We start from the raw sequence: 17200 nt of genomic DNA, 5'->3' as shown, positions 1-17200 counted from the left end.
AACGTTGGACCTCAAGGAGGCATACCTGCATGTCCCTATCAGACAAAATTGCAGAAGATACCTCCGATTTATAGCAGGTTCAACTCATTACCAATTCTCTGCACTGCCCTTTGGCTTATCTATTGCACCCAGGGTCTTCACAAAATGCCTGGCACCAGTAATTGCATACTGCAGACAAAGATGAATTCAAATATATCCATACCTGGACGACTGCCTTATTCAAGCAAATAGCAAGGACATTATTTTAAAGCATCTGGCGTTTGTAAAAAACCTACTAAGTTGCTTAGGGTACACAGTAAACGAAAAGAAGTCAGAACTAGTGCCCTCACGAGATAATATTCCTCTGTGCCAGCTTAAATACAACGGCCCAGATGGCTTATCTCACGCCAGACAAGCAAAGACAACTGACTCAATATTTCAAAATGATGGCAACAAGAACCCAACTCCCTGCAAGAAAAATTCTGCAGGCCTTTGGGTTCATGGCATCTTGCATACTACTAATTCCATATGCCAAACTGCATATGAGGAAATTACAGTGGTACCTGAAAAGCGTATGGACTCAACACAGCCACAGCTTGAAAACAATAATACCACTCATTCCCTGCCTTCAACAGGAATTTCTATGGTGGGCTCAGGCATGTCACCTCAACAAGGGTCAGCCTTTCACCTTACCCCCAGCCAGGCGAACAATAACAACAGATGCATTGGATTACACCTGGGGAGCACACATGGCAGGACAGTGTATTCAGGGCAAATGGTCTGCAGATCAAATGCATATTCACATTAATCAAAAAGATGCTAGCTGTGCAAAATGCCCTAACAGCTTTCAAGGACCTCCTACATCCAGGGCAACTTCTAATAAAGACGGACACCACCACAGTGATGTGGTACATAAACAAGGGGGCACACATTCCTACTCCCTATGCAGGCAAACAGCGACCTTGTGGAACACAGCACTGACCTACCAAGTTCAACTACAAGCACAATTCCTGCCAGGAAAGAAGAATACATTGGCAGACAAGCTAAGCAGAAATATCATGGATCCTCACGAGTGGAAACTAGATCCACAAGTATTCACAATGATAACTCAAAAATGGGGGAGCCCAGACATAGATCTGTTTGCCTCCCCCCAAAACTACCAACTACGGAAATTTTGCACAAGGACATACCACACACTAGCTTGGAAAGTGGACGCCCTCTCATTCAGTTGGAAAACATTAACAGTACATGCCTTCCCTCCACTGCCTCTTCTGGCAAAGGTGCTCCTGAAAGCCGGATTAGAGAGGCCACAAATGATTCTCATTGCTCCAGACTGGCCACGCCATCACTGGTATCCAATATTAAGGAACATGGCTCAAGGCCCACCATGGATTTTTACCTCTAATCCCTCACCTGCTGACTCAGCAAAACAATCAGATTCTACACAGTCAGCTCAAGACTTTAAATCTGGCTGCATGGCAGATTACCTAAACAGTCAGTCAACACTCCTCTCTAAAGCTGTTATGGATGTCATTTTGGAGGCCAGGAGGCCCAGCACCAGGAAAACCTACTCAAACAATTGGAAAAGATTCTGCGCCTGGAACCAGGCTAAAGGCCAAAATCCTCTTATCCCAAATATTCCTCAGATACTGCAATATTTAACTGAGATGCTGCACAAAGGCCTTTCCTTTCCATCTATTAAGATCCACGCTTCAGCTGTTTCAGCTCATTACAACACTGATCCTCCCTATATTCTCACATCATTACTAAGACAGTACCTCAGAGGGGCTAAGAATATAAGACTGCCCCGGAGAGCACCAACTCCAACTTGGGACCTCAATTTTGTTTTGGAAAAACTTACACTACCATCTTTCGAACCAGCTTTTACAGCCGATTTACAATTTTTATCCTGGAAAACTGCCCTGCTGCTGGCAATAACTTCAACACGAAGGGTCTGAGAGCTACAGGCCCTAATGGCAGTGGAGCCTTTCATAATTTTTCATCAAGACAGAGTTTCTTTACAAACTTAACCCTTCCTTTATGCCAAAGGGTAATATCCAGTGTGGCTCTAAACCAAACCATTCATTTACCCACCTTTTATCCAAAACCCCAGAATAAAGGGGAAAGGCTCCTTCACTCTTTGGACATTCACAGACAATTACGTTTCTACTTGGATAAAACAAAGGCTTTCAGAAAATCTGACCAACTCTTTGTATCCTATGCTGCAGGTTCACAAGGAAAGGGCATCTCAAAACAGACCATTTCAAAATGGATAGGACATTGTATCCGCTTCTGCTGCACACACCATGGGAAACCTGTACCTGGTAACATTAGGCCCCATTCCACCAGGGCTACAGCAACCTCAGCAGCCTTCCTCAGAGGGGGTACCAACCAGGGATATTTTGGAGGCTGCAACTTGGAGTTCAGTGCACACCTTTACCAAGCACTACCACTTAACTTTATACTCAAAAACCAGTGCTGGCTTTGACACTGCAGTTCTGCAGGGCATACTAGCCTCTCCTAACCCTGTTTAGTACCAACCGCCCAGCCTTAGCTTTGGGATTCAACTCAAGTGTGATGACTGCAGCAGTGTAACACAATGAACATAGTACAGTTTTGTACCTACCATAAATGTAGATGTTTGAGTGTTCACACTTCTGCAGTCCAGGTTACCATCCCCTCTTCGTACCTGGGTTTTATCTATACCTCTATTTTTATACAATCTATATGATGTATTTCTATATGGTGTATTTTCTTACAGCTGAAGCTATTTCCTCCTTATGTATGTTTACATAGGATTATGTATTGCCTTCCTATTTGGGGGCACCTGAAATCTGGGGCAAGAAAAACGGAAGAAAATGGCGTTGGCTGCCTCTATACCCCTGTCAGACTGACGTCAGGGAAGAAGCGACCGCAACCGATGCTGGACCAAGACTTTGGAACTCAGGCCGACTGCTGGACCGCCTGACGGTAGATAACCCAAGTGTGATGACTGCAGCATTGTGAACACTCGAACATCTACATTTATGGTAGGTACAAAACTGTACTTTACCCTCCCTCCAGCCCCCTGACTTCTCTTGGCTGTACCTTTCCTTCTTGTTTGGTATATATTTTTTCATGTTTTATTTGCTTTTTGATGGGGGTTTACCATACCATATAATAGCTTCCTATTGTGGGGGTACCTGACATCTGGGGCAAGAGAAACTGATGTAATGGTGTCTGCTGCATGTTTTATACCCCTGACGACTTGACATCATGGAAGAAGCGACAGCATCTGAAGCAGAAATCCGAAGACTCTGGTATTCAGGCTGACTGAGGGCTACTTGCAGGCAGATAACCCAAATGTGATGACTGCAACAGTGAATAGACTCTACATTTATGGTAAGTGTACACAACAATACTTTTCCCGCCCTCCTTCCCCCTTTTGTGGTCTTCTCCTGCTCTCCTTTCCTAAGGTGCAGGCTGAATCTGGTTTACTTTACCAAAGTTACTTTATTTTTGGTTTAAGCCTTGTTTTCTTGGGGCTCCTGACTGTTATGGCAAGAAAGACTGAGGAAGTGATGTCGGCTGCCTCCTTTTGTATGGGACCTTCTGACGTCCTTTACAACCGACGGCAGCCAATGTCATATTTACTTACCTTTGGTATTCTGGCCGATCGAGGGCTACTGGGAGCCGGATAACCCATTGGTTAGGACTGCAACAGTGAATACACTCGAACATGTACATTTCTGGTAAGTGTACACAACTGTACTTTCTAAGGTATCTGTGTCCATAAGTGACATGGGTACCAGGCCCAGTGTAAATTTCCTATTCCCGGTCCACTGGTCTAGGTTGCACTTAAACTGGGTAACAGACTAATTCCGTTTCATGTGGATGGGAAGCCTTTTCCATAGGAGGGGCAGTTTCTGGAACACATCTGTCTAGTCAGCATGTTCTCTTTGTCGCAGACAAAATTCAGGTCCTTAGACTTTGTATTTCCGGTACTGTAACTTGGAATATGCAGGAAATCAGAAATGGTGGGGTTTGTGGATGCATTGTAAGCCAGGCATATATCACTCTTCAGTACTGTGTTGGAGCGTGAGTAGAGGGAAGGGCTTTAAAATGCTCTGCATAAAGCAGTTTTGTTACTCCAGTGTCCGTAACAGACTGTTTACCATCCTCAGTGTAGTAGTGCACCCCCAGAGAGCTTATACAAAATATTTTGCTGTATTTGCATAGAGTCGTGCACAGCTGTCCTTGGACTTGTTTGCTGTGGCTCATGTTGCATTTGTGCCCTGGTAGGACCTCATACATAATGAGATGATGAACATGAGGGATGTTCATCATGCTACACTGCTGCAGTCATCACACTTGGGTTATCTGCCGTCAGCGGTCCCGCAGTCGGCCCGAGTTCCAAAGTCTTGGTCCGGCGTTGGTTGCGGTTGCTTCTTCCCTGACGTCAGTGCGACAGGGGTATAAAAGAGGCAGCTGACGCCATTTTCTTCAGTCTTTCTTGCCACGCGGTGCCCGAAGCAGGAGCAGTTCGCAAGTGCCGGTCAGCCTACTCTTGAGATTTTCAATTCGAATTTCAGACCGAAGTCTTCAATAAAGCTAAGTACCCTGTTGGGGAAACTTTTCTTGCCTCAGACTGATGTCAGAAAAAGTTAATTGCATTTCTTGTGGGAAGCAAATACCTCATAAGGATTTTCATTCTTACTGTATTCCATGCCTAGGTCCAGACCACGACGTCACAGGTTGTCTGTTTTGTGTTAGGTTTAACAAACGTACTATTAAACGTCGGTTTGATTTCGCCTGACATTATTTTGGTAGAAAATTTTATTATACCATGCCGTTGGAGCAACCGATGACTGGGATGCATAAAAAGTGCAAAGATAAGGACAGGCAGCCGAACCAAACCAGACACTGAGACCTCTGATAGACCAGTCACAGGTTCTCCGGTTTTCAGTGAGGCGCATACGCAACCCCTGACTACCACTGATTTAGAGCCACAGGCTGCCTCCGACTCCCAAGCGGAGATTGCTGGGCCTCTGGAGCCTTTACCTTTAGGCCCTACCATCTCCCATTGCTGAAGGGGAACCCGGTGTAGTTGAAAGGCCTTCAGTTGCTGAAGGTGTCTTCAGACCGACTACACTTGCTATTGAATCCTATGCAAAGTTGAAAACTCCTTTAAAAGTAAGGAAGCCAGTACAGCATTCTCCAGTACAGGGCGCCATGCCTAAGAAACACATGCTTAAAATGGCCGAAGATTTAATTTAATCTGATCAGGGGTTCCCATCCCCCTCCTGATAAAAGGCCTAGACAGGAGGAAGAATACACTTCATCTGACCAGGTTTCCATTTCCTCAGATTCTTCTGAGGAACAGGAATACTCCTTTCCCCCATATGAAGACTCCGCTGAAGAATCAATCCCTTCAGCATTTCCCCCAGAGGACTATTCATTTGGGGAAACCTTGCATACTATGAGGGAACATTTCCACTGGGAAGGCCAGGATTACTCTGAATCTAAGAAAAGGCTCGGAGTTTCTTTTACTGCCTCAGCACAGACCCCTTGCTATTCCACCAGTGCTAGACATTGTGGATGATGTTTATTCAGAATCTAGCCTTAATCCAGATTCATTACCTCCAGCCCCAGCCAAACCAGACAGATACTATAAAGTCCCTGACACTCACAAATTCCTATACAAAAGCCCTGTTGCTGACCCAGAAACCATTTCCCAGGGTCTCAAAGGAGTTAAGGCCTCTATTGCTAAAAATCCTGTACCATCTGAAAGGGATTCTAGAGCACTAGACAGATGGGGAAAGAAAGTATACACCTCAGCTACTCTAGCGATGAGGGCCTTAAATTGCCAATTTCACATGCTGAAATATCAGCAATATTTGATGTCTCAATTAAAACAAAAAATGCTAACACATTTAGAGCAGCCTGACTATAAGGAAATGCACGATTTATTGCATGCAGCAGAACAAGTGGGAAAACATACTTTGCAATGTGGATTTGATTCATTAGAAGCTTCTTGCAGAGCAGCAGTAACAGGGTCCGTCATTCGTAGGCATGCTTCTTTAAAAGAACAAAGTTTACCTGATCATGTTAAAGCAAAGTTATTGGATGCACCTTTACAGCAGGATGTTTTATTTGGTGTGAAAACAGAAGAGGTTTTAAAGAAAATGGAGGATAAGGCAAAATCTATGCAGACGGTAAAGGATTTTTTTTACAGGTACAGCCCCCTCATTTTAGCAGAAATTGGCCAACCAACATCATCACAAAAGACAAATGGGTTCTAAATATTGTATCTCAAGGATACAGGTTTCACACTTTACCAAGGATAAAAAGAATGCCAAATCTGCCACCAAATCAATGGGCAGAGGCTCAAAGACAAATTACAGCACTCGTGGACATAAGTCATTCAGGAGGTTCCTATTCAGGAGCAAGGACAAGGATTTTACTCGACTCTTTCTGGTCCCCTGAAAGGACAAAGCCTTGAGACCCATTCTGGACCTTTCAATTCTAAACACTTACCTGGAAGTTCCCAAATTCAAAATGTTGACACTACAGCAACTTCTTCCCATGCTGGGCAAGAAGGCTTGGCTAGTAACGTTGGACCTCAAGGAGGCATACCTGCATGTCCCTATAAGACAAAATTGCAGAAGATACCTCAGATTTATAGCAGTTTCAACTCATTACTAATTCTCTGCACTGCCCTTTGTCTTATCTACTGCGCCCAGGGTCTTCACAAAATGCCCGGCACCAGTAATCGTGTACTGCAGACAGAGGAATTCAAATATATCCATACCTGGACGACTGCCTCATTCAAGCAGAAAGCAAGGACATTCTTTTAAAGCATCTGGCGTTTGCAAAAAAAAAAACCTACTCAACTGCCTAGGGTACACAGTAAATGAAAAGAAGTCAAAACTAGTGCCCTCATAATATTCCTGGGTGCCAGCTTAAATACAACGGCCCAGATGGCTTATCTCACGCCAGACAAGCAAGGACAACTGACTCAATATTTCAAAATGATGGCAACAAAAACCCAACTCCCTGCAAGAAAAATTCTGCAGGCCTTGGGGTTCATGGCATCTTGCATACTACTAATTCCATATGCCAGACTGCATATGAGGAAATTACAGTGGTACCTGAAATGCGTATGGACTCAGCACAGCCACAGCTTGGAAGCAATACCACCACTCATTCCCTGCCTTCAACAGGAGTTTCTATGGTGGGCTCAGGCATGTCACCTCAACAAGGGTCAGCCTTTCACCTTACCCACAGCCAGGCAGACAGTAACAGATGCATCGGATTACGCCTGGGGAGCACACTAGGCAGGGCAGTGTATCCAGGGCGAATGGACTGCAGACCAAATGCATCTCCACATCAATCAAAAAGAGATGCAAGCTGTACAAAATGCCCTAACAGCTTTCAAGGACCTCCTACAACCAGGACAACTTATACTAAAGATTGACAATACCACAGTGATGTGGTACATAAACAAACAAGGGGGGCACACATTCCTACCTCCTATGCAGGCAAGCAATGACTTTGTGGCATACAGCACTGCCCTACCAAGTTCAACTACAAGCACAATTCCTGCCAGGAAAGAAAAATACATCGGCAGACAACCAAAGCAGAAATATCATGGACCCTCACGAGTGGAAACAAAATCCACAAGTATTCACAATGATAACTCAAATGGGGGACCCCAGACATAGATCTATTTGCCTCCCCCCAAAACTACCAACTACGTAAATTTTGCACAAGGACATAACCACACACTAGCTTGGAAAGTGGACGCCCTATCATTCAGTTGGAAAACATTGAAAGTGTATGCCTTCCCTCCACTGCCTCTTCTGGCAAAGGTGCTCCTGAAAGCCAGACTAGAGAGGCCACAAATGATGCTCATTGCTCCAGACTGGCCACGCCAACACTGGTATCCAGTATTAAGGAACATAGCTCAAGGCCCACCATGGATTTTACCTCAAATTCCTCACCTGCTGACTCGGCAAAACAATCAGATTCTGCACAGCCAGCTCAAGACCTCTGGCTGCATGGCGGATTACTTAAACCAGTCAACACTCCTTTCTGAAGCTGTTATGGATGTCATTTTGGAGGCCAAGAGACCCAGCACCAGGAAAACATACTCAGACAAATGGAAAAGATTCTGCGCCGGGAACCAGGCTAAAGGCCTCAATCCTCTTGTCCCAAATATTCCTCAGATATTACAATATTTAACTGAGATACTGGACAAAGGCCTTTCCTTTTCATCTATTAAGATCCACGCTTCAGCTATTTCAGCTCATTGCAACACAGATCCTCCTATTTTTTTCACATCCATTACTAAGACAAAACCTCAGAGAGGCTAAGAACATGACTGCCCTGGAGAGCACCAACACCAACTTCGGACCTCAATTTTGTTTTGGAAAAACTTACACTACCACCCTTTGAACCAGCTTTTTCAGCCGAATTACAATTTTTATCATGGAAAACTGCCCTGCTGTTAGCAATAACTTCAGCACGGAGAGTCTCGGAGCTACAGGCCCTAATGGCAGTGGAACCTTTCAATATTTTCCAAACTAACCCTACCTTTGCCAAAGGTGGTATCCAGTGTGGCTCTAAACCCAAACCATTCATTTACCCACCTTGTATCCAAACCCCCAGAATAAAGGGGAAAGACTCCTACACTCATTCACAGGCAATTACGTTTCTACTTGGATAAAGCAAAGGCTTTCAGAAAATCTGACCAACTGTTTGTATCCTATGCTGCAGGGTCACAGGGAAAGGCTATTTCAAAACAGACCATTTCAAAATGGATAGGACATTGTGTCCGCTTCTGCTACACACACCATGGGAAACCTGTACCTGGTAACATTAGATCCCTTTCCACCAGGGCTACAGCCACATCAGCAGCCTTCCTCAGAGGGGTACCAACCAAGGATATTCTGGAGGCTGCAACTTGGAGTTCAGTGCACACCTTCACCAAGCACTACCACTTACCTCTATACTCAAAAACCAGAGCTGGCTTTGCCACTGCAGTTCTGCAGGACCTCTTAGCTACTCCAAACCCTGTTTAGTGCCAGCTGCCCAGCCTTAGCTTTGGGATTCAACCCAAGTGTGATGACTGCAGCAGTGTAACACGATGAACATAGTACAGTTTTGTACTTACCATAAATGTAGATGTTAGAGTGTATACACTGCTGCAGTCCAGGTTACCCTCCCACCATCCCCTCTTCTTTGCTGGGTATTATCTACACCTCCCTTTCTATACAATCTATGTGATGTATTTCTATATGGTGTATTTGCTTATAGCTGTAGCTATTGTTTTCTACTTATGTATGTTTATTTAGGATTATGTATTGCCTTCCTATTTGGGGGCACCTGACATCTGGGGCAAGAAAAAATGAGGAAAATGGCGTTGGCTGCCTCTTTTATACCCCTGTCACACTGATGTCAGGGAAGAAGCAACCGCAACCGACGCCGGACCAAGACTTTGGAACTCGGGCCGACTGCGGGACCGCCTGACGGCAGATAACTCAAGTGTGATGACTGCAGCAGTGTATACACTCAAACATCTACATTTATGGTAGGTATAAAACTGTACTTTCTCTTGTGTAAATACTGTCTTGCTTACAGTGGTATTGAATAAACGTAAGCCGATCTATACATGTAGTATATTCTAAACCTGGCAACACTTGGCTTTATAGTCAGTAGGTGATTGTCTTCCAAAATGACCATGGTATTCCGTATATAGTATGTTAATCAAGCAGGCTTTTCTTATCTTGTTAATAAGTAAGGTGTTATGTAGAAAATGCATCTGTTTTTATATTGTATGGGATTGCACAAGTTTTTAAGAGCTGTTCTCTCCTCCCTGTGAATCTGTTTTTTCATGGCCTCCTTTATGGGGGAGGCATCTGATCTGTTTCAGTCTGCTGGCCATCTTTTAAGGTTGTGAGATTTTTCTCATCTAGCATCTGAATTGCTTACAAAAATAGTTCATCATTTTATATGGTTAATACTGGTGTCCTTTGCTTTTTAGCATGCAGTGGTAAGTGAACGTTATGGTACATAGATGGTGTTTACATAAGCGGGACTTGTTTCACTTGAGGTATCAGGAATGCCAAGTATTGTTCGTACATTCTTGAACCAGTGCTGTACAGTGTTAAACTTTGTTTTTCTGCTACATAGGAGAGTTACATACCTGACGGCGCTACCTTAAAGCGAATGGAGGAGCTGCAGCTCATTTTCAAGAGGCAACAAGCAAAAGGTGGTATCATTGACCCTGAAGCTGAGAAAAATCGTTACTTAATCCGTCTTCAGGAGGTAGGTTAACCAAGTGTCTTGCAACTTAACGATTGTTAAGTCTGTATTTAATGAATATGCAGTAAGCTCTGCATTAGGCATCCCTTTTCCTGATGTCAGTGGTATGTGGAGAAAATGATCTGCACCAAATTCTGCTTTGATCTCCCAATAAAAGATCATAGGAAGTTATTAGGCTAATGGTCCTAGGGCCCTTACAAGCCCAGCCAAGTTCTACCCTTACTTCCATGATGAGTACCTATTGCCCCTGTCCAAGAGGGGCACAGGTGGAGTCCCCAGGTGAATTTACAGTTACCCATCCAATTGTCCAGATTGTGTTTGAAGAGGGAAAGTGAGGTGCTCTTTTTGACATGAAGTGGGAGGCTGTTCCAAAGATGTGGTAACCTTTGGGAGACAAATCTGTCCCTCCAGCAGGTTCTGTTTATGTTGCATACCAGGTTAAGCTGTTTAGCACGTGTAACCTGTGTACCATTTGACTTACGGATATGCAGCACTTCCAATAAAGTAGGGTGACAGATTGCCATATATCCAAGGTAGAGATCGCCTCAGAGTAGTCTGTATAAAACAGAGTAAAGTGGCAGTGATTTCAGATTATCCATGTAGGAACAAATGCTGAAGACCTTGAATTTTCCTTGAGGGACCTTTGTGGTCTCTCCAATTGCTGCAGGTGCTTGGAAAGGTACATACCAAAAGGGACGTTGTACTCTATTATTGGCCTGATGAGGAAAAAGTACAGGGAGGTTATAATTTTTTTTTTTTTTTTTTTTTTGAGGCAATGCCCTCACTTATGAGATGAGCAATATAGAATGCCCTTCTTACCACTGTGGAGACATGGTGATCAAACGTAAGGTTGCTGTCAACTTGTGTGCTCAGGTCTCTCACCACTGAGTGTGTACTTGGGGAGTTGCTGTTGGTCTGGTGGTTAGCAGGAACACTGCTCTTACTGAAAGGGCTAATACATTTTTTACATTGAGTTTAAGGACATGACTTTGGCACCAGTCATTTGTTTAAGACCTTGTTGTAGGATGTTGACATTTGGAGATTGTGACCACTCCCACTTTGCAGTCATCAGCAAACTTGCCACAAACCTTTATTTTTTGTTTGTACTTCAGAGAAATAGATTCCAAGCAGTAGAGGTCCCAGGACCGATCCCTGTGGAGCACCACTGGTTACAGGTCTGCTGTTTGATGTGCATTCCCCTATTTTGACTGTGTGTTCTGTCAGTGAGCCAGTTAGTGGCCCATCTAACGATACAAGGGTTGATACCTAGCTGAGTGAGTTTGTCAGTGATGCCTGAGTGGTGGATAGTGTGAAAAACCTTGGCTAAGTCTAGGTAGGTTGTATGCACAGACCCTCATCCAGGGCCTTGGTGAAGTCCACCAGGTTTAGCAGGCGTGATCTCTCTGACAAATCCAGACTGAGTAGGGTCAAGTGTCTGGAGATTACCTATGTCTTCATTGATAGGGTCCATGATGATTCACTCCATGGCTTTGCAGATGAGGCTAGTCAGTCTAATAGGTGTATAGCTCCTGGGGTCAGTGGAAGCACCACCTTTGTGCAAGGGAATAATGGTGGCTGTTTTCCATTTAGCTGGGATGAAGCCGGTGCATAGACTTTGAAAAGAGTACTCAATGGTGTCCCTTGCTGGAGCCCATGTAGTAGCAGTCTTGGATGTTATCGGGTCCCATAGATGCTGTGTTTTTTGCCCTTAGAGAGGGTGTTTACAACCTGCTCATTAGGGGGTACAAGGTAGGGGACAGGTGGTAGGGATGTTCTGGGGGTTGTGTGTGGCTGGAACAGGTGAGTGTTTTCACAGAACCTATCAACCAACAGGTTGGCTATATCCGCAGGCTCAGTGTATGTGATATCATTAATTACCAGTTTGGCACAAATCTGGACCTTTCCTTTTAGATTACAGATGTAACTAAAGAACGCCTTATGGTTTGTCCTTGGTTGAGGAAGCTAATTTGGATTCATAGTTTGCTTTGGAGGATTTCACCAGAAGTCTTATTTGCTTATTTAAGCTGCAACCAGTTTAGGGCTCGCTCCTTCTTACTGTTAGACAGCAATTTCTTCACACATTGGGAGGAAGACCTGTTTGGTGAGCAGTCTGCAAGCTGTGCTTTATGCCAAGGAAATGACGTCATACTTTCCCCAGGTACTCTTGTTATGATTCAGTCATGTGAAGACTGTCACCATGGGTTTGAAATGTGATCCTCCTGACCATTCTTGTCCCTCCCTGCACCTCTGAGTAGCAGAATGTTCTGCAATCCATTCTTTTTGGTTTTGCATTTAAGCTACTTCAAATGCTTGCTTGTTTCATACTTCACTGTACTCCGCACATGTACTTGTAATTTTTTAACCTCCATTTTATGCTTAAGTTAGAATTGTCAAGTACAAGTTGCTTTGTTTGTAGCTGATCATACAGGGCTCACCACTCTTCTGTTTGCAGTCTGCATTGTTTGGGATGTAGCCACATTCTGTCTTCAGCTCAGGTTTGCTAATGGGTTCCTGAACATATGTCTAAATAGTGTTAATCATGTGGTGTGGAACACAAAGCAAGTTTATAAACAGTTTAACAAGTCCACAGTCGAAAACCAAAAATAACCATGGTAATGCTCAGTTTTATCTTCTTATAGGTGGAATTTGAATTAAGCTTCCCCACAACTTATGACTCATTTGTAAGAAGCACTTTTTTCACGACTACAGTAAAAAGATTATTTGAACTAAGTGGAGCAGTGTTGGTGGTTTTACCTGATTTGTTAGCTGTTTCCTTGGGTGTTGATTCACCATACTTGCATTGCGTGCATGTCCTCTAGCGGTCTCCTTACATTCATTTTACTACTGCTACTCCCCCGTCTGAGCCTTTGGTATGTTATGTCTGCTCATCTTCCTGTTGCTACTCCCCCATCTGAGCCTTTGGTATGTTATGTCTGCTCATCTTCCTGTTGCTACTTCCCCGTCTGAGCCTTTGGTATGTTATGTCTGCTCATCTTCCTGTTGCTACTTCCCCGTCTGAGCCTTTGGTATGTTATGTCTGCTCATCTTCCTGTCACTATTCATCCTGTATGCAGGTAACTCACCCTTAATGTGCACAACCATAAGCTGCCCCTACAGTATTCATTTACTTTACACCTGCAGTCCCAACAACCAAACTAATAGTGACTTGACTTTTTACTCTTACCAATGGCTGACAGTACTGTTAAGTTGGCACAAACTACATTTCTGAAAGTAACCGCAATTAAATACATATCCAACTAATAATAAAAAAAAAATGTAAATTGAACTTCATTATAAAGTCAATCCTTTTGTGACATACCAGGTGCTCTCAGGTCTCTTCTGTGCTTCATGGATCTTCTCTAACTTAACAGTTCTGTTAGCTAGTCAGACGTGAACAAAATGACAGTAAAATCAGTCTACAAGTGATCACTTCAAAAAAACCCAAGCGCCCAGCTGGTCAGCTTCTGTTATCCTTTTCCCTAGCTAAAAAATGGAATGCTTTGCCCTCCACACTGAAGACCTGTGACAACCTTAACTTTAAAACTCAACTTCATTCCTACCTCTATTGAAGCAGGAAATGCAGCTGTACTCTTCAGCCCCTAGCTCTCAAGCTCTCCTCCCCTGTACTCCTGCCTTAACCATATACTACCAAATACCTGCAGTATGTACTACTAGGATTGCCACCTTTTAAGCAGGCCAAAGTGGGACATGGGGGTGTTGCCAATATGACACTGGCCACAACACTCTACCATGATGTCACCACAGGAGCAGTGAAGGAGATGCTGTTATGGGTACAACGGATGGCTGCTGGAGTGGCTGGTTGGCTGGCTGCTGGAGTGGCTGGTTGGCTGGCTGCTGGAGTGGCTGGTTGGCTGGCTGCTGGAGTGGCTGGTTGGCTGGCTGCTGGAGTGGCTGGTTGGCTGGCTGCTGGAGTGGCTGGTTGGCTGGCTGCCTGCTGGAGTGGCTGGCTGCCTGCTGGAGTGGCTGGCTGCCTGCTGGAGTGGCTGGCTGCCTGCTGGAGTGGCTGGTTGGCTGGCTGCCTGCTGGAGTGGCTGGTTGGCTGGCTGCCTGCTGGAGTGGCTGGCTGCCTGCTGGAGTGGCTGGCTGCCTGCTGGAGTGGCTGGCTGCCTGCTGGAGTGTCTGGCTGCCTGCTGGAGTGTCTGGCTGCCTGCTGGAGTGTCTGGCTGCCTGCTGGAGTGTCTGGCTGCCTGCTGGAGTGGCTGGCTGCCTGCTGGAGTGGCTGGCTGCCTGCTGGAGTGGCTGGTTGGCTGGCTGCCTGCTGGAGTGGCTGGTTGGCTGGCTGCCTGCTGGAGTGGCTGGCTGCCTGCTGGAGTGGCTGGCTGCCTGCTGGAGTGGCTGGCTGCCTGCTGGAGTGGCTGGTTGGCTGGCTGCCTGCTGGAGTGGCTGGTTGGCTGGCTGCCTGCTGGAGTGGCTGGTTGGCTGGCTGCCTGCTGGAGTGGCTGGTTGGCTGGCTGCCTGCTGGAGTGGCTGGCTGGCTGGCTGCCTGCTGGAGTGGCTGGCTGGCTGGCTGCCTGCTGGAGTGGCTGGCCGGCTGGCTGCTGGAGTGGCTGGCTGCCTGCCTGCCTGCTGGAGTGGCTGGCTGCCTGCTGGAGTGGCTGGCTGCCTGCTGGAGTGGCTGGCTGCCTGCTGGAGTGGCTGGCTGCCTGCTGGAGTGGCTGGCTGCCTGCTGGAGTGGCTGGCTGCCTGCTGGAGTGGCTGGCTGGCTGGCTGCCTGCTGGAGTGGCTGGCTGGCTGGCTGGCTGCCTGCTGGAGTGGCTGGCTGGCTGGCTGGCTGCCTGCTGGAGTGGCTGGCTGGCTGGCTGCCTGCCTGCCTGCTGGAGTGGCTGGCTGCCTGCCTGCCTGCCTGCTGGAGTGGCTGGCTGGCTGCCTGCCTGCCTGCCTGCTGGAGTGGCTGGCTGGCTGCCTGCCTGCCTGCCTGCTGGAGTGGCTGGCTGGCTGCCTGCCTGCCTGCCTGCTGGAGTGGCTGGCTGGCTGCCTGCCTGCCTGCCTGCTGGAGTGGCTGGCTGGCTGCCTGCCTGCCTGCCTGCTGGAGTGGCTGGCTGGCTGCCTGCCTGCCTGCTGGAGTGGCTGGCTGGCTGGCTGCCTGCCTGCCTGCTGGAGTGGCTGGCTGGCTGGCTGCCTGCCTGCCTGCTGGAGTGGCTGGCTGGCTGGCTGCCTGCCTGCCTGCTGGAGTGGCTGGCTGGCTGGCTGCCTGCCTGCTGGAGTGGCTGGCTGGCTGGCTGCCTGCCTGCTGGAGTGGCTGGCTGGCTGGCTGCCTGCCTGCTGGAGTGGCTGGCTGGCTGGCTGCCTGCCTGCTGGAGTGGCTGGCTGGCTGGCTGCCTGCCTGCTGGAGTGGCTGGCTGGCTGGCTGCCTGCCTGCTGGAGTGGCTGGCTGGCTGGCTGCCTGCCTGCTGGAGTGGCTGGCTGGCTGGCTGCCTGCCTGCTGGAGTGGCTGGCTGGCTGCCTGCCTGCTGGAGTGGCTGGCTGGCTGGCTGGCTGCCTGCCTGCTGGAGTGGCTGGCTGGCTGGCTGGCTGCCTGCCTGCCTGCTGGAGTGGCTGGCTGGCTGGCTGGCTGGCTGACTGCCTGCCTGCTGGAGTGGCTGGCTGGCTGGCTGCCTGCCTGCCTGCTGGAGTGGCTGGCTGGTTGGCTGCATGAATTGATGGATGCATGGCTGGCTGGTTGGCTGAATGAATGGATGGATGCATGGCTGGCTGGTTGGCTGAATGGATGGATGAATGGATGGATGGCTGGCTGGATGGCTGAATGAATGGATGGATGGCTGGCTGGATGGCTGAATGGATGAATGGATGGCTGGCTGGCTGGATGGATGGCTGGCTGGATGAATGGATGGATGGCTGGCTGGATGGCTGAATGAATGGATGGCTGGCTGGATGGCTGAATGGCTGGATGGCTGGATGGCTGGATGGCTGAATGGATGGATGGCTGGATGGCTGAATGAATGAATGGATGGCTGAATTGAATGGATGGCTGGTCGGCTGAATGAATGGATGGCTGGTCGGCTGAATGAATGGATGGCTGGTCGGCTGAATGAATGGATGGCTGGTCGGCTGAATGAATGGATGGATGGCTGGCTGCCTGCTGGAATGGCTGGCTGGCTGAATGGATGGCTGGCTGGCTGGCTGGCTGGCTGAATGAATGGATGGCTGGCTGGATGGCTGAATGAATGGATGGCTGGCTGGCTGGCTGAATGAATGGATGGCTGAATGAATGGATGGCTGGCTGGCTGTCTCGTTAGAAACAAAAAAATCTTGTTTTTTTTTAGCGGCTGTAGAAGTGCATAGAACAAAGCGTTCCTACAGCAGAGATCTTTGCAGGGCTCATCCTGCCCCAGTCCCCACCCCTTTCGTGAATTGCAGCCAATTGCTGCATGAATTAAAGCACCCGGACCCAACAGGCAGCAGCTTTGCCTGCAGGTTCAGGTTAGTGACATAACTGAACTGCCGTGGAAAAGCCGGAAGTAATTGCGGCTTTTCCACGGCAATTCAGTGCGATTGAAAAGCAGGACTTTTGAAGTCCCACTAGTTTGCACAGCGGGCAATGGGATGAGGCAGCTCAACCCATGAGTGTCCTGCTGACAACAGGATAGGTGGCATATTCTTATGTACTACCAAATACCTACAGTATGTACATAGTATGTACTACTGAATACCTACAGTATGTACATAGTATGCACTACCAAATACCTACAGTATATGCACTACCAAATACCTACAGTATATGTACTACCAAATACCTACAGTATATGTACTACCAAATACCTACAGTATATGTACTACCAAATACCTACAGTATATGTACTACCAAATACCTACAGTATGTACACAGTATTACCAAATACCTACAGTATGTACACAGTATTACCAAATACCTACAGTATGTACACAGTATTACCAA

At 47.1% G+C, this 17200-nt stretch overlaps 1 protein-coding gene across 1 annotated transcript in view; it reads left to right on the top strand.

Annotated features, from left to right (window-relative positions):
* The window catches only part of RNF25 (ring finger protein 25), a 370335-nt gene that overhangs the window by 303703 nt on the left and 49432 nt on the right, over positions 1–17200 (top strand). Inside the window, exon 9 of the mRNA XM_044086615.1 lies at positions 10153–10287. Within this exon, the coding sequence (XP_043942550.1) occupies positions 10153–10287 (135 nt within the window). The remainder of the gene's footprint in view (positions 1–10152; positions 10288–17200) is intronic.

Source organism: Protopterus annectens, chromosome 10.part0, assembly GCF_019279795.1.
Source record: "Protopterus annectens isolate FY-2018-M chromosome 10.part0, PAN1.0, whole genome shotgun sequence".
Taxonomy (NCBI): domain Eukaryota; kingdom Metazoa; phylum Chordata; order Ceratodontiformes; family Protopteridae; genus Protopterus; species Protopterus annectens.
This window is presented reverse-complemented; position numbering and strand designations above follow the sequence as displayed.